At 38.3% G+C, this 24480-nt stretch overlaps 1 protein-coding gene across 1 annotated transcript in view; it reads right to left on the minus strand.

Moving 5' to 3' along the window:
• INPP4B (inositol polyphosphate-4-phosphatase type II B) overlaps nt 1-24480 on the minus strand; it is a 257500-nt gene that overhangs the window by 157665 nt on the left and 75355 nt on the right. Inside the window, 2 exon segments of the mRNA XM_053940443.1 lie at nt 22373-22417; nt 24030-24254. Of these exon segments, the coding sequence (XP_053796418.1) occupies nt 22373-22417; nt 24030-24254 (270 nt within the window).

Below are 24480 nucleotides of genomic sequence, written 5' to 3' on the forward strand. Positions count from 1 at the left end.
GAACTAGTTGTCAGGTATAAATCTACATATCTAAAAGCAGACAGCAACATAACCAATTCTCTTGTCAGCAACTGGTATATAAATGAGAATTGCATTCTGCCTATATAGCATCATTATTAAAACTCATTCTACCTAACAGAGAAATTCAGCTCTGGTTTAATAATTTACTTTTATCCTGGGCTCAGAGTCGTGCAGGTGACTGAGATCATTTGTTACACTAATGCACTTCGTGCCTTCAAAATGAAAGGGTGAAAGCACTGAAGAAAAAGGGGGAAGAAATAAATAAACACATCATCAGCTGCTTCACAGAAGGGGTACAGATTAATGGGGCATGCATTGGCTCAAAAGCAAAAGACATCCACCTTCTATTCTTCCCTAAGAAATATACAGCAGTGAACACTGAGGTGGGATCTACCCAGTGCTTTCTGCAGGGTCATAAACTACCCTGGGATCTCAGAAGCCTGAGGCAAGCAAAGAAAAGACTATGGCTTCAGAGAGGGTAATTGTCAAGAAAGAGCTGAGGGTATTTTCTATGAGCCACTGCCTACCAGGGGCTTCCTCAAGTGCAGCTGACCTTTAGCTTTTCAAAAGGTGAGTCAGATTATCATCACAGCAAGCAAACTTGGTCTGATGAGAAGCCAATGCTAGAAAAGCTCTCTGATACATACAAAAGGCCAACTCAGCTTGTTTTAAACCCTTTTTTTTTTCCTTTGGGCTTGAACCTGCTGCTGGAGTAAATAAAAGGAAAACTAGCTGAAGCTTTTTTACCACTCTTTTATTACAGTTAAAAGAGACAGGGAGACAATTAAATCTAACCTTCAGAGATTAAAAGTTTTTGCTTTAGTTCCAATTGCCAATGAAATCTCCTGGTACATTGTTTCAAACTGACCCTATTATAATTTGTTGGAAAAAGCGGGATAAGCATAAAAGTTTGTGCATGATGAAGTCTTTACGAAACAGCTGATGTAACAGCACCAGGCTCAAACAGTGAGTTGCCAGCAAGTCTTTGCTGCTAAGACTCACTTCATTATTAAAATGACTGAGTATTAGCACTACTTGACATCACCTTAAAAATTACAGTAGACTTCCTGAAAAGCAGTTGCCAAAGCACAAAAGGTGCAGCAGACAACTTTTGACACTATTTGACTTTGTCCTCTCTAAAGCTGATCACATAAGCAGTAGCAGATCACTGAGATTTCCAAATATAGCCAGTTCCCCCCACAGAACCTGATGCCATGCCACCATACAATCCTTAAATATTGCACTCTATAATCATTTTTTAGAATGTAGCACAGTTTCAGAGGAATGGCAAGAGAGCTCATGTTCACTATCAGAAGCTGGCACAGAAAGACAAAGTTTTCACACCCACCATAGAGGAAGGCTATCTAGATCACAATTCAGTAGAATACAAGAGAAGTGAGAAAAACAAAGAGACACAGACACTTAGGAAAAATAAAATTAGACCCCCAAAAAACATTATCAGTGACTGTGGCAGGAGCTCTACAGCTAAAGTCTTGCAAAAAGTACTACTGCATGATGAATGGAGGCAAAACCCTCACAAATAATAGTTTGATCTACTTGTGGCTTGTCTCAAATACATTATCTAGAGGTGACTAAATCTTTTTGCTGCCAAGAGCACAGGCTTTTATCCTATTGAGAAACCATTAACAATAGGAAGAAGATTTGCACTAAGTGGTCACCACCTTGGTGCTATCTGAACATATGAGAAAATTTATTTCTGTGACAGTACTGCAATCCAATCATTAGATCATTTTTTCCTGTAAAAAGGTGGCTTAGCAGCATGATCTTGAATTTCATTGGATAGAGCTGACAGAAAAATAATTCATCTGCATATCTCCAGTAGGGAGGATCAGCATAAAGAATCAGAACTCTTTGGGAGACACTGTTGCAGAAGGATAAATGAAATTAAATGAAACCTGTATCTCCTTTGATGACAGTGCTATTTATCTCTATTGTGACACTGGACTACTGCTGTTCACAACTTGCTTTCAGTCAGAGAGGATATTCCATAAAGTTATCCCAGGTAAAGAACACAGAAGTTGCCAGTTTGAGCCACAGTGCATCACTTCCCTTCAAAACAGCCCAAATGAAAAGTTTAACAAAACAAAATGACTCCTTTTAAGCTGATGCCAAAGAGTAAAAACTTGTTATATCCTGTTCACAGCCTGGGAAGCTTCACTGTTCTATGCTGCATTATTGCCCTTTGAACAATTCAGCACCTCCAAAAAACCTTAGGTCTTCAAAGAAACAAAGTGAAACATTACACAGTTAGGAAAGCATGCTATATATATTTAAACATGTTTGTTAGGTATTATTAGCACACCCCTCAAACAGAAACGGATGAAAACACAAGGCTGAAAGGCATTCTGAGGCTGTTTCCTCAACTGCAAATGCAACACCGTGAGAGCAGGTAACAACATCAACGCACTTTCGACCATAACCTGCGCCCAAGCAGACCACAGGTTATGTTATTTCTCAATACTTCAGAATGTCTGAATTAATTCTGGAAAAAAAAATCATCAACGAAACGCAGTGAAATGAAGTGTCAGTTTGTACTTACATGCCAAAAGTATATGAATCTACTCATTGTGACTGTTGACTCAGTGTATAACAGCCTGAGTCATCCATTCCCCTGGTGACCCAACCTCTGCTGAGCCTATCAGTGTACAATGAATGTTTAAGGAAGAACTGCGTTAGGAATAATTTATGCTTTAATATCAACAAAGAAAAAAGTTAAGATATCAGGAAGAAACAAATCTTCTATTGATACTTCTCTGTTCTCTGTGCTGCACTGGCATGATGGCTGTGCTCTTTGCCCTTTTGTGTGTCCATGCCCACATTAAGTGAAAGACTGGTTACTGTTTCCTCATGGGAGCTTGTAGGATTTTTTTAAAACATTACTTCTATATAGGAAGAGAGTACAGAGATAAAAACTAAAAATCCCAATTACTATATTGTAAGAAGAAAGGAAACAAAACAAACAAAACCCAAAACAGAAACAGCCTGGAAATTCATCATCTACCTTCCCTGAAACTGTAACACTTCTGACCAGGCACTTAGCACTCTCTGCTTCAAGCACAAAGCCCACTGGAGCAAAAAAAAAAAAAAAAAATTAGTCTGGCAGAGAAAAAGAGAGATGCAGCATCTCCCAGAAATGGAAAAAATCCAGTAGCTAGAACAAACAAGACAGGCAGTGGGAATGAAAGAGATCTGCAGCTCAGAGTTCAGAGTTCTTTGGGAAATGAGCCAAGGAGAACATCAAAAATTGGGAAACGGCATTAAAACTGAATAATTTATTTTTGCTAGTGAGGAAAAAATACAGTACACTGGTGAATGTCTTCTCATACTCTGGATTCACACACTGTATGTATTAGCCTGTATGACAGCATGCAAGGTAGCTCTTTCTTTAACCAGTGACAGAAACACCGTTTCCCACAGCTTCATTCCTTCCCACATTCCAGACCAAAACAGATTCCAGGGGGCTGACTAGGAACAGGAATTAACAACATAGCCCTGTTGTCTCCAGGATATGCTATTTTGTATGCTGTCAAAACAGAAAATTAGTAGTATCTGATGACAAGGGGCATGGGAAAAGCCTGTGTCTCACACATATATATGTGAAGGTAATGTTCAAATTTTTCTTCATTTTATTCAGCAGCATTACTATCCCAAAGCAACTTAGTTTATAAATAAGAATGTACAGTCTGTCTTGATAAACTAATTAAGGTCTAGCTATTCCTTAGTGGGCAAAAGGACGTGTTAAAGAAGGGAATGCCACACTTGGACCTGTGCCACAAGCAGAACACTGAACAGCATACAGTTTACTTTCTTCCACCCTGGGGGAGTGTTGAGGATGGTGGGGAAGTGTAAGAGAAGGAAGTGCACATCACCACTGTTTCTGCCTCCGTGGAAAAGGAATACCTTCAGTCAGGCCCATGCAAAAGCTTAGGAATAATCTAATTTTGGAACATACAGGAAAGCTTTGGCCATACTTCTGAGTTAAGAGTGCAAATGCAACTGTGAGAGGGCTGAGAACTGAACAGCAATGTGTAGCATCCCATGAACTCCCCCGCCGCGGTCAATTCCCAAGCCCTCGGCCCTGGCAACGGCAGTAACTACTTACCACAGAGTCAGTCCTCCTGGGGGGAAAAAGACAGACTCCCAAATGGATTTCTGTGTCACAACTTCCCCTGGTTTCTCCTTTCCCTGTCCCCTCACTGGATTGGTATCCATGGTGGCCACCCCCCCTTTCTCTGGAGACCAAACCCCTCTGCCCAGCCCTTAGCTCTGCTCCCCACCCCTTCCCCTTCTTAAGCTGCCCGCTCCATGTGGTTCTCCTCTTTTCCCTCACTGGGTCTCCTTCAGCCATGTGTGATATCCTTCACTGGAATAAAACCCTGCAAAAAGAGCCTTTCTTGCCTCTATCGCTGAGCCAGCTGCGGTGAGTGTAGAGTGAGGGTCTGAGCAATGTGTTCTCTGTTTGGCAAAACATGCCTGAAAGCAAACAAAATGAACATTTGAGGATGGGCATTAGCACAGAACGGTGTTAATGAGCACTCCTGCTAGTGCTCTGTAATAAACCTCACTAACTGGTTTATCATAAATACTACTAACTGGTTGTCCCATTCCTGTGCCAGCAGGAATGCTTCAGTTTGCTGATGGGGACAGAAAGAACAGAGAAGTTGCTCCCACAATTTGCAATGTGGGCTCCCAGAACAATTCACCGTGCAACACTAAATGGATGTGGCCACAAAAATTACAATGGCCATGTTATCAAAAAATGAGGGCACAGTCACATACCCATGCAACAGGCATGCATTAGGAGGGACACTCTTTAATTGTAGTGACCAAAATAGATGCTCAGACTCAGGTGAACTCTATAATGAAAAAAAAACTCTGTGGAACAGAAAACTACATTTGGAGCACATATACAAATAAGTAAAGATCCATTGATTTTTACCTATGGAGACATTCAAGATCACTATTCCTGTCTCTGGGGGTAAGAGGCTTCTATGAAAATAATATATCTGTTCTCTAGAACATACAGCTGGTTGCTAAAGTAACCTTGTTATATTTTCAAGGAAATGTACAAATATAAAACAATTAGCATCCTTCAGGGATGTCTGCAATAAACAGCAGGAAGAAAATTTCTACCAACAATCCTAGGAGAAAGATGACAGGGAAGTCTTGCGAAGTGAATCATAAAAAAAATATCTCTAAGACATCTCTACAAGTACAGGTTTTGGGGGAATAAACCCCCACAAACACGAAACAATATTAACAGTACTAACTGTAAATAATCTATCAGTATGCTGCCCAGAAAAACATCAGTCATTACCCACTTAATTTGCAGCTAAAAGAACATGATTATTTATGAGTCATTGAAATAAGATATACATGAATGCTGCTGGGGAGAAATGCTGTATGCTGCTAAGTGATCATGCCCATGAGTTGAGATGCCAGCTGCACTCATCATCTTATTTGCAGATGAAGTGATTAATCTGGCTAGAATTACCACCAGGAAAATCAGCAGTGATCTATTTCAGAGTAAGCCCTGTGTGAGTGTGGGGGGTGTAGCTGCAAAGGGGCTTTGATCCCAGCTCAGGTGGTGGAGTCTGACTGCCAGAGTAGCGCTTGGATGGTCAGAGAGAAGTTGCCAAGGCTTAATCTGCAACTTTTCATTGCCCATTGCCACAATGGGGTTTAAATTCTTCTGACATGCTGGAACACTCCTGTTTCCTCTCACAGCTTTGCTATTTAGCCTGGACAGCACCAGACATTTAGGGCTTTCAGGATAATAGATGCAAGAAGGTCAGGAAACCAGCTCACTGGATCAACACAGCTCACAGGCATCACACTTGCACTGCAGGAGCTAAGGCGTGGTTACATGTGTTAAGTATTCATCCAGTGCTATTTGCATTACAGCATTGATCTGCTGCCAACGTCAGACAATCTGTTTCAGCCCATCCACAGTCTTGCTCCAGCTTTATTTACAGTTGTGGAGAATTGAATTCCATCATCTTCGTGCTCTAGACTTCATCTACACTAGAGCAACAAGAAGAGAACTTACTGCTTGGCTTAAAAAAGCTCCCTAAGTAATGAAACAAACTGCTTTTGATCAAGATTTTTGAACTTCTTGAATTTTTGAAAATGTGTCTGAGAATTTATTTCTGTATATCTCTTTCAAGTAATTGCAAAAATATCATTTTTCCCAAAAAGCCTGCATTTCCTTACTGAGTACACTGTGACTCTAATAGCACAGAAAACTTTCCCTGGGATGCTGCAGTAGACTTGTGACAGCAAAGCAGATCTCTTGCTGTTTGCTTTAGATTATCAATTATTTTCTTTCCTTCTATTCAAAACTATTCTACTCAAGGTACCACCTCCTAATGATATTTAGGCTCTGATTTTCAGTTTTCTAATCAGAGAAATGAAGAAAGAAGGGGGGCAGAGGGGGAAGGGCTTTAAGCCTTACAAAAAAACTTGCTATAGATTACTACTCCAAAATACATCCATATCAAAATCATTTTTGATACTGCTATTCCAAGGTTGCAATTTATTTTGGTGTTGTTGGTATTTCAGAATACCACAAAAGGGTTTAAATCTTCATGGAAAGAGAGCTAAATACCATGTCCTCCTTCACCTTTTCCTAATATCGTCATATCACGTATCTAATGAAGAAATAATCTTGCTGTAATTTCTCTCACAGATTTCTCGCTACCCAAAAAATAGAGTGGCTACAAGTTAAAGTACAAATTGAAGAATCAGAAGGTCTGCAAATGGAAAGCAGAATTCCATATTTCTTTGAACTATGACCTTCTTTATACCATAAGCTTATACTGGTAATCATTTCATCTGCAAATAAGATGATGACTGCAGCTGGCATCTCAACAAAAAACAATTAGAACATAAACCAATTTCTTTCAGATTTTATTTTAAAAATATTCTTCTGGCTCCTAACATTTTACATCTCTTTGGAAATAAAATAAATGTTAAAAAATACATCAGCCATATCACAAGAAGATGAAAAGAAACAAAAGTGCCAAGTCTCAAAGTTTTTTAGTCTGCCACATGTTTTTATTACAACAGCACACACTGCTTCCTTTGACAGGAGCATTTATTCACTGCTATACCAGTTGTCAAGTGTAGTATTACATGGGTTTGATCCTTAGTGTGCAGTATTGACTGACTGTAGAGACAGAATTTTTTTCTAATATGTAAAGAAAATTCAGCTGTTGCTTAGCCTGACTCCAAATCCATGTCACCATCGGCACCTTCACAAGATATTTTAATGCTTGGTGAGGAAAGAAGCTCAAACAAAGCAAAAGCTCACAAAACAAAGGAAGGCAGTCAAGCAACACAGTCCAGCAACTACAGCAGACGAGAAGGTTCAGGAAGAGCTCTGCACAACCTGAAATCTTTCAGGGTGCTTCCTTGCTGCTCTGAGCAGCTCTAAGGGGGCTCCTGGGTAAAAGGCCAGCTACAGGAGGACTGGACTGGAGTCCAGCCCAACCCCTAGGAGGAAGTGATCCACCTGTAGCCTGCACAAGCCACCCAAGCCAGCTGATGTTAACACTGACATAAGTACACCTAAGAAATGCTGCAGGTTTAGAGGCTGCATTAAGCACTTTGTGTAAAATTCTCTGGAGCCAGCTCTGTAATTAATTGTCAGCAAATTGATGCGTGGCCACAGCCCTGATACCCATGAGACTCTGCTGGTGAATAAAACTATTAATTCCTTCTTTAAGTAAAAATGCCAAATATTAAAGGTAATAAAATGAAGATGCCAGGACAAGATGCAGTAGGGAGCTATATTAACAACAGTAACTCACAAAATAAAAGACAGACAATAATAAAAGCAAACTATAGATCTACTGTCTTACTGAACAGCCTTAAAATTGAGCTGTGTGAGAAAAGCTGTGCTTCATTGTGTGAAGGAAGGGGACAAGAAAGTGATGTAGTTTCAGCTTCATAAAGATTCAAACAAAACTCCAAAAATAAAATAATTAAAAACCCCCACCAAAATCACCTCCTTAACATAAGCTAAGGGAAGACAGCTGGAATGTTTGAGCTCTATAGTACCCTCTATGTGTATTCCTCAAAAGAAGCAAAAGGTGGCCTTTAAAAAAAAGTAGGCAGCATATGATTTACCTGTATGTTTGTGGGTTGTTTTTGCTTTTTTTTTTTTTTCATTTTTAACCCCCTACTCTGCTGGATTCCTAAATGTCAGGCTGATTCACAATTGGTTCTCATTGCATAGGTGTCTGATGTTGAAAATGACCAGTGAGATAGCCTAAAAAGATGGTCCTCTACAGAAAACACAATGCAAAACACTGACTAATCCCTCCAATATGCTAGAGGTGACCTTTTAGCAAAACAAAACCCACACATCTCCAAGGAAAGCAGACTAAAATATATTTCAAAGACAAGGCAAAGAAGAATAAGACACACTTTTAATCAAAGAAAACAGATTTCTGCAATCCAGAACAATCACTTTTAGCCCAGTAATGATGAAATTTGCTGGTAGGGAAATGCTTGATGAATGTTAAATAATCTGCATTCAAGCTGTATTTAAAAGGAGAAGATGTTCTAACATAAGTAAAACTTGTTTGAAAAGGTGGCAATTCTGGATTAATACCTAAATTGCAAGTCAAATAAGAGACAATGATTAACTCCTCAGAGGATTTTGAAGAAGTCATTCTGACCAATAATTCACGATTGCTTTAACAGCATGGGACCTGCACAAGATAGCAAAGTAGAGCTCCTTCATAAGGAATTGTAGAAAACATATATTTGTATTTTTTTCACATAAATGACAGAGTCCAGAAATAATAAAACCTCACAGGTCAAGGGTCATGTCAGAGGACGAGATTCAAGGAGTCCATCTCCCATGAACATCCTGCATTTGTTTACTTGTGTATTCTGAAGGAATATCTTTTACTCCTAAACTTCTCTAAAAAATGTACCTCAGCCATGAAAACTCTGGTGGTACAGACACCAGCCTCCTAAAAAGTGCAGGGTGAAAAACACCATAGTAACTGTAGCTGTTGTGATTGCCTAGATTTTATCTCAAACTAACATTTTTAAAGCAGTAAAGACATTTGTATATGTAGTTTCTTCATTATCACCACCAAGATCATTTCCCTTCCAAGACACTGGCTCACAATTATTACTCTGGCTCACAATTATTACTCTGAATTTTCAACTCTGCAGTTTGTATGTTGAAGAAGATTTAAAAGGGGAGACATTAATGATTTCTACAAAGGACTAAGACCCAAACCAGAAAATTTGATCCTTATACTATAAATACACTCTAATTTCTAGCAGAAGTTTCTTCAAGGGTGAACAATGGCTCTTTACAAATAGCAATAATATGTTTGAAACTGCCTTGATTTTGATATGTTGACACACATAAAGATATAGCTGACTTCTTCAGAGATATAATTTTAAATTACTTTCACTCATTTGTACAAAGAAATAATAGTTTAGGATTAAAAGGAAACAAAAAATATATAAACAACAACAATAAAACAAAACCCAAAACCACCACCACCAAAAAAAAAAAAAAAAACCAAAAAAAAAAAAAAAAAAAAAACCACCAAAACAACAACCAAAAAAAAATCCCAAAAACTTTTATTTGTCTCTGTAGAGATACCCCTTGGCAGATTACAGATCTGAATCTAGAATTACCTACGTATTTCAGCTCTTCATCTCAAAGCTGAAAACAGTGCCAGCCCACTTCAGTTTTTAAAGCAGCTCATTTACAATCCTACAGACAACAATCCTCAGCTTCTCAGGTATGAAGAATTCTTATCTTTAAGGAATGCTAAGACCAAATTCTTCTTAACTCATCATAATGAAATTCTACATGCCTTCAGTCTCTTAGAAATCAATCTTAAAAGCAACAGAATTCCAGATTGAAGTTTCAGCTTCAATCAACATTGAAGTAAATTTTAAAAATGCTTCTTTATTACATAGCAGTTTGATATTCCACATAATAGGCAAATCCCCTCTAAAAATATGGCTGATAATAATAATTAAAGCATCCATAACTGGACTAGAAAATTTATTTGCCACAGTGGGTAAGGGTAAAACAATGAAGAAAAGCATTCTTAAGCATTTTGTTTGTTTTCAGTAAAGCACCTCAGGTCAGTCTGCTAGTCATGCTGCATTGTGTGTTGCATGGGATTTTGTGCTGCTGCATTTAGGAGAATTCCAGTTTTCTCAGGGCCTGCAGGAGAACCTGATTTTTGAGTCAAATCTCACCGCAGGCCATGCATTTCAGAATTTCCAAAAATAAGTACATCTATAACTAATGTTAGGGGAGGATGACTTTAGTCTTCTATTAATTCAATGTTTTTCTATTTATGTAACTTCTGTTTCCACATATAAGGATTAAAAACAAGTCCACTGAGAAATGTCTTATAACATGAAAGTATTACTGCAATTATTTCTACAGGCACATTCAGAGATGTATTTAACAACTGCCACTTGAAACACAAATGTTCAGATAATGCAGCAAAGAGTCAAAAAGTCAAGAGCTATCATGCTTTCAGTTATTAAAATTTTTTTCAGTTAATATACTATTGGCCTAACAACAGAGAGTTGTTCTGTTTCTGTTGAGTCATTACCATTCTGCACAAGAAGCACCAACTCTGTGACTACTATGACCTCTAAATCATTTGCTTGTTTTTTGTCTTCCAAATAATTTCTACACTTTTAGAATTATGTGGTGACTTTACCTTCGCAGAGAAAGATACACAAGGAAAGAGATGGAAGGAATTCCCCAGGCAATTTTTCATGAAGTGTTCTACAGTCTCGGCTAAAGGTTAGAAAAGACCAACTGCAAAATGTGACAGTAAAAAAGTTGAAATTAAACTTTCAACAAGCCAGAGATATCCACGAGTGGATTTTAAACAGAATACTCTGAGCCTCCACACACCTGCTCCCTGGCTTTGGAGGTATTTGAAGTCCCCAGGTATTTAAGCTTTGAACTGTAAGAGGTCCCTACACACCTGCAGGTTGGCTCCAGGGCACATCCCGTCTCAGCTCTGACGACGCGGAGCAGCTCCAAGCGCACCTCTGGCCCTGTCAGGATCTGAAAACCACACATCTCTCCTGACAGGCAGTGACAGGGCATAGCTGCTCGCCCACATTCTGCAACGACATCACTGCTGATTTCCTTCGCAACACACCCGGCAGGGCGGCTGAAGGAGAAATGGGGCCAGCGCCTCTCTTGATTCAACAGAGCCCCGAACCAGAAAGGGGCCACACACAGAGCAGATACACAGGTTTTTAGCATTCTGCCCACCTCTAACACAACAGCTGCAAACTACTAAAAGCTGCAAACAATTACACAAGTGAGAGGAAGACTTGAGAGTCTCCTTGTATCCACTCAAAGTTGTCTCACCTTGACTGCACAACAAGGAAGATTTTCCTGGCAGCAAGCATAAAGGGCACAAAAGACAATCGTAATTTGGTATTTTACATATTTTTTTTTTACATTCCAGTACCAACTGAATTCAGGTCGCTGTCCATCATAACTCCGGAACTGAGGTCCACCCCACTGGAAAAAGGGCACTAAACACTTAACAGCCGTCAGCTTATTTTGTCTTTGACCCAAATTCTTTTCTTTGCAGAGAAAGGGCTAAAAGTCCATTTCAATTTTATTCCTGGCCAACACCATTGCTGTAAGTACAAGTTTACTACACATTTTACTTCAAGCTTTCATTTTGCAAACATTCCCACGAATAACCCTTCCTTAAGAGAATATACTACCAAAAAAAAAAAAAAAAACCAAAACAAACAAACAAACAAAAAAAAACCTACAAAAACAAACAAACAAAAAAAACCACATGATTTTGCACATCCTCAAAAATTCATGAAAATGAGCACCAGTAACACATTATTCAGGCCAAGAGCATCCACAAAAATATTTTAACAATAGCTGACTCTATCCAGTCCTGGCTGATTTTGCCCAAAAAGAAAGGCAATTCAGGCTGCTCTAAAATCCTTTATGGTATCTTCAGTGTGCCCCATATAATGGTTTAATTATGATGCAAGGGTGGAAGTTCCCCAGAACAGCTTTAGTTCACATAGATAGCAACCATTTTAAACCTTCTAATTTCAACATAACTATAAGTGATTATTTAAACATCTTGGAAGATCACAAGCTAGGTATCAACAACAGTAAGGATCCACAGATACCTTACTGTCCATACACAGTACAGAATGTTGGAGGAGTTCATGTCAAACCAATCACTACCAGCTCTAAGAAGCCTCCCAACTCTTTCTGGAAAGTTACATGCTGAATTCTTGGCACAAAGATACTGGAATCAGCCTTAAGTTTAACAAGTCCAGCCCTCCTGCCCAAGCAGGGTCAACCACAGGAGGCTGCAAACACTTGGGTGTTCACAACATATAAGGACGAAGACTTCACAACCTCCCGAGGTCATCTGTGCCAGTGCTTGACCACCCTCACAGTAAAAAAAAAAAAAAAATCCCAACTATCCCTGTCCAGTAACTCCAAAATAAAATTTCTCATTTCTGCCTAGAGAAAATCCCAGGACTGCGAGGGCCAATTAGGCAGCTGCAGAGAAAACTAAGATGTCAGGCACTGAAGCACACAACCAGGAATACTAAAAATGGCTCTTGAGCAAACTTAGTGGTACACACAATTTCTTCTTTAAGTATATATAAAGTTTGAAACTTTAATGCTACCACACTTTGCAGGTTGATGAAAAAAAAGCACTGTTTCTAGAAGAAACAGTATACATAAAGAATTTATGAAGCTGTGGAGAAGACCAACATCTATTGCTGAAAACATTGTGCAAACACTGCATACCTTTTAAGCTTCCCTGACAACAGCATAGTTAAGGAAAAAAAAATCTATTGCATTCTGAATACTTAAAATGTCATCTTCCTGGGAGGCAGAGAAAAGTTGGAAGAAGGCAGCAGAGAAGCATTTGGATTGTCATCCAAATCTCAGTTGTAGGTATGGAAGTCTTATAGAGCTTTCTCTAACAACAAAGGAATAACTCATCCTTATCTGACCTGTTGCTCTCTGTGTACAAATATGTGAAACAGAAAATATTCTCGGTAAGGATCTAAATATCTAAATATAAGGATCTAAATAAGGATCCTCTTCATTCAAACAAGTTTCCTGGGCCCACAGAGAAATCAGTCATAGATTTCTTACGGACCAGATAAGGACAAAGCCATCCAGTCACTTAGGGGCTGTCCCTGTGGATGTGTGGTGATAACGGGACTGCGCGCTCAGGGCCACTCTCACTGGGAAGATGCTGGCAAGAAAATCTCCTTCCATGGCAGAAAACTGCCAGGTAGGCCATGGTTCTCCCCTTCCCAGCCCAGCCAGACCTTCTCCCAACTCACTCTCTTCGGCCACTCCAACATCCTAAAGCCTGAAGGGGTAAAGGATGCGCACACATTTGTGCGTGAGCAAAGAGCAAGTCGAATCTCCTGCTGACATCTACCACCCCAACGTGGGAGCCCACCTAGGGAATCTGAAGAGCCTCATTTGAGAAAATCAGGTTCAAATATTGAACTGGACAGAGTACATATAGACTGGCAGGACAAATAGGAGTAAGTATGCACAGCAGGAGGTATATTTTTGGGCAAAAGCAGGAAGAGAAAAATAATGATGAAAAAAGAGCAGCAGCATGGGCCAAAAATAACTTCTCTCTAACGCAATGATCTTTAATCCTACTTTCCTATGAACTAGTTTAAAAATACCCTGGAAACATAAGTTTTCCATTTCATCAGAATAACTGAAAAATTAATGTCACATTCACCAGAACACCTAATAATTCAGATGCCAAGCACAATGCTTGTGAAAATACTAAAGGACAAATTAAGGTATCCATTGAGTTCTTTGTTGGTGGTTTTTTAATACCTAAATGAGAAAAGAATTACAAAAGCTCAATTTTGAGAGAATTACATTAAATCTCTACCTATGTCTATAGATTCTTTATCAATTCTGGAGCCCTTCTCCATACATAACTTTTAATCAGCCTTAGAAATTCTCATTATATTACTGATAGCTATGAATGTTTTACCTCAGAAATTAGAATTAGTTCAGGCAAAGCAGCATGGAATGAGGTAGATGAACCCATGCTAAGACTGAGCTCTTGTAATTAATCTGCTTCTAGCACCCTGCCTCACTGGGATAGTGAGCTGGCACCCCTCTTCACAGAAAACATAACAGTCTTCAGCATAGACACAACCTTGCCTCTGAAATTTTGGATAAAAGGAATTTGGCAAACATGAGACAATAATTGCAAAGACTGAGAAAAACATGCCATAGACACAAAAGCAGCATTTTATGGAAGAAAAAGAGAGAGAGAGAGAGAAGAGAGAGAGAGAGAGAGAGAGAGAGAGAGAGAGAGAGAAAGAGAGAGAGAAAGAGAGAGAGAAGAGAGAGAGAGAGAGAAGAGAGAGAGAGAGAGAGAGAGAGAGAGAGAGAGAGAAAGAGAGAGAGAGAAAGAGAGAAACCTGATTTTACTAAGACGCCTACTAATTTTATTTATTTAAGGTTTGAAAAAGAAAGGTCCTTCTTAGTCTTATCCTCCTTTTTTCCTTGGACTTACAAATCCAGCACTTTTCTAGCCGACAAGATTTCAGAATTTGTACATTTCTGACAGGATTTAATCCTATTATCTGCTGCATCACTCAAGAGCTAAGATGATAAACCCCTGTCTCTCAGAATGGCTAAATTCCAAAAAACCCTTTCAACTGTTAAATAGCTTTTCAAATTCAGGCATCTACAAACTCCTCTCTAAACAGATTAGCCATAGCTATTCAAAATTTATCTCTAGATAAGTGTTTATATCAAAACATGTGAAAGTTGCTGTGAGAATCTTTATGCTATTAGATTTAAAAGTTTCCCTTAGTCACAGTCCTGATTTATACATATTTATATTTACAAGGTTGTCAACCACTTTCTCCCAGTAGTTCAAATACATTTTTTTTTTCACAAAAGCAAAAGCTCCTGGAAACAGGAAATACTTCAATTTCATGGAGCAGAATGGAAGAAAACTGCCTGAAACTCAGTTTGCAGCTAGGCTTAATATTGATACTCAAAACATCCCCATGTTGCTTACTACTTGCATCAGCACATCAGCAGATTCCTGTAAATCCATCTCACTGGAATATACTCAGACAGTAATGATTTGCTCACTCATGCTGGTTCATCCTCTGCTCTGACCCACTTCAGAGCAAATCAACATCCCTGCAATTAACGAGCCCACCATGGGGACTAACTGCTACATAGCACCCTGTAATGTAGAATTTTAATCTCTAACACCTACACAGAAATTGAATTTACACAAGTCAAAGCTGGTTAATGAAAATCATTAAGTATCAATGGATGCTGACATGTTGGAAATATTTCTGCGACTACTTCTAGTAGGAATTGCTTCTTACTAACACAGAAACAGAGTAGATAACAAAAATAAGTAATGCTATACTAGATGTAATGAGTTTTCAGCAACAAAAAAAAAAATCATATTTATGGACTACACAGAATAGCTATCTAACTCTCTATATAGATAATTTCATTAAGAACTCTATTTAACTGTAAAGTACATAGTATTATAAACAGAATTTCCAGCTTTTCTTAATATGCAAAAAGCAGAGAGAACACTAACTGTACATCTTCCCAAGTTTCATGTTTGGAATTTTTGAGTCCTTGCATAGTAAGCCCTACAATTAGTACATATTAATATTTAAGGACTGTGACAGCATCCTGCTTCTCTAGCTGCAATGCAAATGAAGACAATCCTTGCCCTAAAGGGATTGAAGGATAGATTTCTAGAATTACAGTGCCTACAGGTACAGATTTAAAGATCCAGCCTAATTCTCTAGGACTCAAACCCACTTAAGCTGGAAAAAGCCAAAATAGTATATGAGTTTTTGAAAGGATTCTGGTTTTGAGCTTTTTGGGGTATGTGCCCATGCCACACACACATCCCACGCCACAAACCCCATTTCCTGGACTTGTTTTTCCAACATTACCAAGTCTTAATGGTAGTATAGACAGTTTTGGCCTTTCTTTCTGACAGAACATGCAACACGCAAAACTCAGGAGTGATACTTTAAAGAGATGCACAATGAAGAAGGAGCAGTGCTTCAGAAAGCTGCTTATTTAAAAACCCCAAACAGTCAGGCTCAGTGTGGCAAGGGCTATCACAGAATCATAAAAGCCTTCTTTAAAGTGAGCAAAGTACTATGGGTGGAGAAGTAGATAAAAAAAATGACGTGAGGTCTTGGCAAATCCGTTCTCGAATCACCTTTCAGCAATGTTCACACAATGTCTGCATATAACAAAGAAAGCTTACTGTGAGTGCAAGAGGATGCAGGAGCACAGCAAGAAGAGCTGACTCTCCTCAGGGGTCACTAACTCAACAGCACTTATCAATTTGCTGGATATGCATTATCCATCACCGAAAACTGCCAAGAGAGGCGACAGCATGATGTGGAAGATGCTGCCCTAGAACCTTTTTGGAAGACTGCTTCACTACCTTAGAACCTTTTTGGAAGACTGTTTCACTACCTTAGAACCTTTTTGGAAGACTGTTTCACTACCTTAGAACCTTTTTGGAAGACTGTTTCACTTGTTGCTTTATGTGCACTGAAACCGACTGCAAGTTAGCTTAAGTTCTGCAGCAGTTCTTCTGCAAAAACATTACAAGTCCTAAGTCAAAACATGCCAACACAGTCTCAGACTGGGCTTCAATTGCTATCTCTTTGGGAGGATTCCTTTCAGTCAAAAGAGGATTCATCCTAGCAGCACTGAGTTACTAAGAATAAACTGCATTTAAGGCATCTTATGCTGCAGTGCAGAAGTCTCAAAGCAGACAGAAGTAAAATAAGTAGTTCCCAGAGGAAAACAAGACCATTCTTTCCAATCATGTGGTAGGTTTTCTACATCCTCAGTCTTTTCTGTTCAATTTAAATTGCCTTTTTATTTACTATTTGTTGTTGTGATGTAACGGTATCTAATATACATCAGTAAAAATAAAGGAAAAAAAAAAAACTTGACTAGCTGGTTTGGTGGAAGATGGAATTTGAGAACAAACTCAAGTAAAATTCAGAAAACTGTTACAACAACAAAGAGCAAAATGAACAAATAAAATAAAATTTAAAACTCACAAACCCAGCTTTCATTTTTATATTTTTGCTGCTATTGTTTCTAACATGGCCAAGACAACTTTTTTGAGGGATAAATATCCCTCAGCAGTAAGTGACACTGTGAGTTTGATTCACAGAGAAATGATAACTTTTTAGATATACTCAAAAGTGTGATGATGGCTTTTTTTATAATTTTATCTGGCTAACACAACGAAGCATCATTTATTCACCAACTCATAACTTGATGAAGCAGAAGGATAACCAAGTGGGCAAATTCTGCTAGGATCAAGACTGGCTTCAAGTTTGTGGTAAAGATAAAACAAGTCTTTCTGCTTATCATTCTTCCAGGACCAGCTGCTGCTGAAAAAGCTCCAGATTATGTTTCAGAATTGGAAAAATCATTTAGTCATGCTCTTTGAGCAGCATCGATGTACCATTTATGTTCAGTATGCAAAGTTAAATCTGCTTCAAGACCTTTTTCCAAAGGGATGGCATCACAATATCACTTGGGGAAAAATAAGATCGTGGAGAATAAAAACTTCTGCCTTTTTTATCAACTCGCTATTTGGTAAAAAGAATAAACAAATATCCTAGAATTTTTTTATTTTAATTCTTTCTTGCTCAAGTACTTGCTCAAGTTTTCTGTGATTTGTGCACTATTTAATGAGATTTTGTAAGATTTACATTACTCTACGCTTTGAAAAGTACCTAGAGGTTACTCAACAATAGAACAGTCCATCAAAATTTACTGCCCTAATATATTTGCAAAAAAAAAAAAAGACCACTTTTGGAAATGTCAGAAGACAAGTGTTGTCATAAAAATTACCACCTGACTATGCTATGATATGTGCAGAGACATTCCTTTCTACACAGCTATTTTGGTTACTATTACCATACTACAACCACCATATCCCTTGCCCTCTCTTCACAACTCTAAGCAATTAGACAAATGCAAAATCGCTAAAATTATGTTGGTTATTGAGAGAGTAACTAACAAACTTATTTCCTTTTCTCTCTAATTTATTTTCTCCCTATTAACATCGTGTTCATTACCAAGTTCACGTTTGAGCACTTTGACCACCAACTGTGCATTCCACCCTGTTCCCTCTTTTTTCTGATTGTTGCAGTTGTCTTGTGCTGCTTTGCCAGTTCGCTATCAAATACCCTTAGAAGCACAAGCTCTTGAAAACTTCACAATAGCGTTCATCAAAATGCACAATATCATTTATCCCCCATAACTACAACCTTATACATCAGCTCGGCTCACACACTTCACACTGATGTAGCACAGCTACTTTGAAGTCAGGAACCCACAACATATTTAGTTAGATCTGGGACTCAAGGGCTGGGATATTTTAGAGAAGCAACCAAGAAGAGAGCAGCTTCAAAATAAACATTTATATAAGATCTAACCCTGCACACTTCGAAGTCGTGGGAAAGATTTTTATCAGTTTCACTTTTTACCAGTTTTGGTTTGTTATTCAGGCCCAGTATCTGGTTTCATTCCTTTTGCTCTGCTCCTCCTCTCTACTCAGCACAGGCTGTCATATTCTACCTCCTAATGCTTCATAACATGCATAACTGCATGCAGAACACAGGCACTCAGCATGCCAAACAACAAGAGAGAGTTTGCAAAGTTAAACTTAGCAGCAGCTACAAGGTTCAGGAATCACCCACATTTCCAAAGAGTCCTCAGGAATATAAAACACAAAAATCTTTGTCTAAAGGATGCTCTGACTCCAAAGTTATGTTGCAAGACAGGCACACTCCTGAAAATGCTGAGTGTATTGCAGAGGAAAGCTGTAATTCAGGCGAGTTTTATTCTTTGCTTTAACCTCAGGGAAAAAGAAAAAAAATACCACTTTATTGAACTTTAAGATAAAATAAGAGAAGGCAATATTTAGACATTTTGTGAAGAGAATGCTTTCCAGAGTATTATGGACATAGGATGCTGCAAGGTAACTACCACAACAAAATACAAAACCCTAGGAAGAATTTTAATATCATTATTTCAAAATTTAGTTATCAGAACGTCAAACACTGAACAGCACTATTTAGTTATAATGTCCCTAAATAAAACTCATGTATTAGGCAGCACTCAAATATTATTTAAAAGTTATATTTTGTTTTAGTTACTGAAGTTCCACTTCTGAATGTTATTTATTGACCAACAAGTGACTTAAACTACAATTATGAGATGTTACAATCTTTTTAATATATTTAAACACATTTGTATATCAACTGATAGAAGCAAATGTCTATTTGCACATATATGTGTAAGTATGCTACTTAATTAATATAATAATATTGATTATATAACGAATATGGACAGAATTACAGGCATAAGCCATTCTTTCAGGGCTAGAGACCAGCTTTATACATCATTAACTGTTAGATTGGCCTTCCAAATTCTAAATGCCAAATACCAGCCTAATCAAGATGAAATGTCTCTTCAGAGCCCTAAGATTTGGTTACCCAAGCCAGGCACACATCATACCTGTGGTGCTTGCTTGCAGCAAATTCCTCTCTCATCCCTGCTTACCATGCTTTGGCTCATCTCAGAGAGAGATCTTGGAAGTCCTTGATTAGCTGAAGTGAATGCCAAGCCTTTAATTAGACAAAATCTCCCAAAGGATGGTGTCAGCCAAGCAGTGTCCTCGGCCTGCCAGCAGCAGTGGTGCTCCCCAGATGCACAGGCCAGGCTGCAGAGTCCCTTCCAGCCCTGCCAGTAACCAGGTGAACAGCACAGGGGCATCTCCCCTGGCTGCCCTTGCAAGGGGAATTTTAACTGGTTGGGCCACACAGCAGATGCATCCTTCCCAGCTAAATTGTTCCTGTGTCACTCATCAGCAGGAGGTGTCTGCTGTATGTTTGTACAAACCAACAGCACAGTGCTGGTGACTGGGGTGGCTGGAGCTAGGAAGTGTTGGCATGGGAATGTTGGTATTCCAACAGTAAGAAGATTAACTGCTAAGAATTTCATTGACTGTTCAGTCACTGAAGCTGGATTCCCCTAATGCTAATGTGTTATGCTTAAATATTTAGTACTAGTTAAGGATCAAGACACTAAGAATCACCTTTATATAATTGCCTGTGTTGCCAAATATCCCTGACTCTTGGCAGGAGTATCAGCCAAAATCAAAAAGAGGTTTATGCTGCTACTCTTAATTGTTACCTGAGCAGCAGCAGGATCCAGTGTGTAAGATCCCTCACAGGGCTGCAATGACTCAATCAATAATGCTGCAGAACAAACCACAGAACATAAATGCCTACTAGAAACAGCCCAATGCAAAACACAAATACTGACACTGAGTGAACAGAGATCCATCCAGCACGAGCCCAAACAAGTCTGAAAATGGCTTTACTTTGTTTTTACACTTCTGCCTGCTGGGGCACATTTATCACTGAAAGCAACTTCTCCTGAAGCACTGCTCCTCTAATTTGCAGTCAGCGCCTGTAGCACCTTCCTCCCTCTCCTATACTACACGAGAGTCATTCTGTGAGTTTGCTATTGCTGGAATGCTGCAATTACTGGCTCTGCCCAAATACTATGGTCACATCACCTATAAAATGTAAATAGAAATGCACAGAAAAGTCAAATCTGCTCTTAACGATTATTATACCATGGTGATTTCCCCACAACAGAGAATGAGGCCTTTGTTCCGTGCCAACATTTAACAATTTCTGCAGAAATAATCTATACAGAAAAAAACCCCATGACCTACTCAACAAAATTTTTTGTAATGCCATAACTTATCTAATTTTTAAAAGACATAGAGATAAAAAATACACAGATAAAATTTAAGGTATTCTAAAAATGGCTGTATCAAATAGAACTGTGTCTGTCCCAAAGGGCACAGATTTAACGCGTCAGCTTTCCAATCAGCGTAGTTGCAGCAGCACACAAGCCAAGTGTAACCCAATTCCAAGGACAGGGCCAGGAAAGATGTTCCCAAAATGCAAGGGGCAAAAAACGAACCACAGAAGCCACATCACTCATGCCATCCTGTTTACTGTGTTTGGAGTTTCTGAAGGACATTTGTAGGCTATTTAAATTATCCAAATAGTGGAGTCTAATTGGTATTTATATAATATTCTGCTTACAGTTATCTGTATTTCCCTCTCCCTCTTACACTTTTTTGCAACAGATGTTATAAAAGTTTTTATACCAGAGTGAATTTAACAGATACTGAGTAACATGAGTAAAAGTTTCTCTGTGTACAGCTACACAATATCAGATAAATATTCGCAAGTCATATGGATGCAAACATCACAATAAATTTGACAAGTTTTAGTTCAGAATGCAGACATCACATAGAATCAAATATTGGAAAAGTCACACTATTTGTAACTGTGTTCCTTTACCATACACAGGAGCAGGGAATAACCACAGGATCATTCCAACTGGCAAACTCTGAAGAGAGTCCAGTCACTAATCAACTAAACCTAGTTATCATTCTTATTTCCCACGTGGAATTATTGTGTTTAGTGCTCCTACAGCAAATCATTATTTCACTTACTATTTCAAAGGCTTCAAAGCTTTTGCACTGAAAGAACAGTGAAAAGTAGCCAAGCTTGCTTTGCACAGTTTGGGCTGACATATTGTGCTCCTTGACCTTGTATTACAAATATACCATTATTCAATTAGATTGCTTGACTTACTGAGCAATCTGAATCATTCTGTACCCTCTAAATGGAGGGGGAAGCTTGAGACAGAACCCCTCCCAAAACAATTCTGCTACATATGATGATAATATATATAGTTCCCATGTACCAATTACTAAGTATTACTAAGTATGAAATGGCAGTCAGGTAAACATTTACATTGCCTCTTCACTACCAAATAATATCACATTTGAAGTTTGATCTAAAGCAACAGTACTTTTATATGAATATTGTTTCAACAACTTAAAAATAAATGTCTTTTTCCAAATAAGTAGTATTTCACAAACTACATTCACAAAGCTGTTGGACGGATTTTCACCCTGGTAGAGCAGCACAGCACTAGAGAATTCAATAAACCTTTAGCCATTCCAACCAATTAAGAAACTAAAATCAGCATTTCAAAAGGCATGCACTTCTCCCACCTAGACCTTAATTTTTTTTAAGCAGGTCACATGCTACACTATATCACACTATATATATAAAAAAACTCCTCACACACAGGCCATTATAATGCCAAAAATTCAAAATTGTATCTTACCAAGACTGAACTCCAGCTTTGGCTCATTTGCAATTCTCTGAATACCTTAAAAGGTCAAGAAAAAAAAATATTAGAGATCATTTGATTTCCATGTCTTGCTTTTTAATACATAGTAAAACTTTCACATGCCCGTAACTACTGCCATTGCCACTGAAGTAACATTTTATGTTAGAAACTCATAGTCAAAGCAAACTTGGATGAAATATTTGCCTGAAAAAAGGCTACTTTTGAAGAAAACTTGCTTCTTAATAGAAACTTTCTGTTGCTGGGAAAGGAAACTAGGAAAAAAAATCCAGGTTCTCATGGATGGGTTACTTGTAAGATTTCCAGTCACAACAACTGACTATATATGTGTTGGAAAAATATTAAGTCTCATAAGTAATTTTTAAGTAGGTATGTCATCACATTAAAAACAAACTCCATGTTTAGTAAAAGCAGGTAGATCAGGTTAATATAGTAAAACATAAGGACATTATTATCTACAAACAAATTGTAACACAATAAGCCCAACTTCTTTTTGTTGGAGAATAAATACATTAATTCCTCTTCTTACATAGCAGGAACAGGAAAAATTTAATCCATTGTGGAATTATGTTCTGTTGCAAAGGGGAATATTTTCTTGTGCTGAAATAAAGGAGTGAACCACAGAGATGCAACAAGAGAAAAGTAGGAAGCAAGGAGGGATAGGTGAATAACAATTAGTTGTCCACCTGATGCACAAAGTAATTGGATCACAACTACAGTTTCAATGAACTTGTAGAAAGTAAACTCTCTCTTCTTGACATTTTTGTACTGTCTCCAGTAAGCATTATTAATTATTGCTCAATATTGAAGAAATTGGTCAAATGGGAAGGATTGACTTAGTATATGAACTGGAACAAGATTTTTGTTAAAAAAAAATTTTAAAAACCCACAAACAAAAGAATGACCCCAAACTTATAGCTGTGTCTGCTCCATAAAAACACGATGCTGCTAAGTCTAGATTCACACCGTTCTCATTAGTGTAGCTATTCATTCACATCTGTGTGAGGAAAATTACAGCTGCAGAACTTAGAAAGGGCAAAAAAGAAAAAACCAAAATTTTGTCTTTTTTTTTTTTTTTTTTTCCTTAATGGAGCTTTAGCAAATTTCTGAGTTCAACTCTGCCAGTAGCATATTGGCCTGAAACATCTTCATGAATATGCTGGCTACAGAATTAAGTGACCGGGCAACTGAAATACAGTCTTCTGACTCCAGTGCACCAAATACAGCTCAACATATTGTTATTCATGCATTCAGATCCCCAGAGTGCTTTCACATCACATAGAACAAACCTACTAGTTTAAGTATCACTAGAGATTTATACATTCATCAAAGTTATCAGACTATATTTTAAACAGTAGTCCATATAGGACATAAAAGACAAAAAAAACCACCTTTAAGTATTATGAAGAAAATAGGTTAGAGAGAAAAACTCAGCAACACAGAAATCACACATTTGTTCCCCTGAAAGTTATGTGCATAAACCAAAATATATCCCGGGAAAAAATTCAAACTGCACTTTGACAAGCAAGAAGTTGAACAGCATTCTGTACCCTGCTTGTGACATTATCTGAACTGCCACAGAGACTGGGCCACTTTTATTGTACCATTCCATAAAATGAGTAAATGCACTTACTCGTAAACTGGGGCTCTCCTAGACTGTCTAACTGGGATGAAGGGAAAAACTGTCGTGCTTCATCTGATGATCTCTCCTCTTTGATTTCCATGATCAGCCTCCGGAGCTGCTGAATTTTATTCTGCAAACCTTCCGAGTTCGCCTCTCCCAGTGCCACAGCCCAAGATTCACAGTCTGGCTTTGATGCAGCTTCAAGGTAAAGATCCGGTTTTCCACTCTGAACCTCTGCACTCAGAAAGCATGAAAGCAGCTCTTAGGGACTGTGATTGGAAAGGGAGATGATGGAATAACTGATGTCACAAACTATCAAAACCACTACATACACACTTATTTTCATGGTCACAGAACCATGCAGCCCCATCCACCTCTGGACTCAAATCCCAGCTCCTTCAGAATCAGTACATAGTACTAAACATATCCACAGAGTAGTTCCAGTTAACAGATGGCTAAA

The sequence above is a fragment of the Vidua chalybeata genome, chromosome 4, assembly GCF_026979565.1.
Source record: "Vidua chalybeata isolate OUT-0048 chromosome 4, bVidCha1 merged haplotype, whole genome shotgun sequence".
NCBI lineage: Eukaryota > Metazoa > Chordata > Aves > Passeriformes > Viduidae > Vidua > Vidua chalybeata.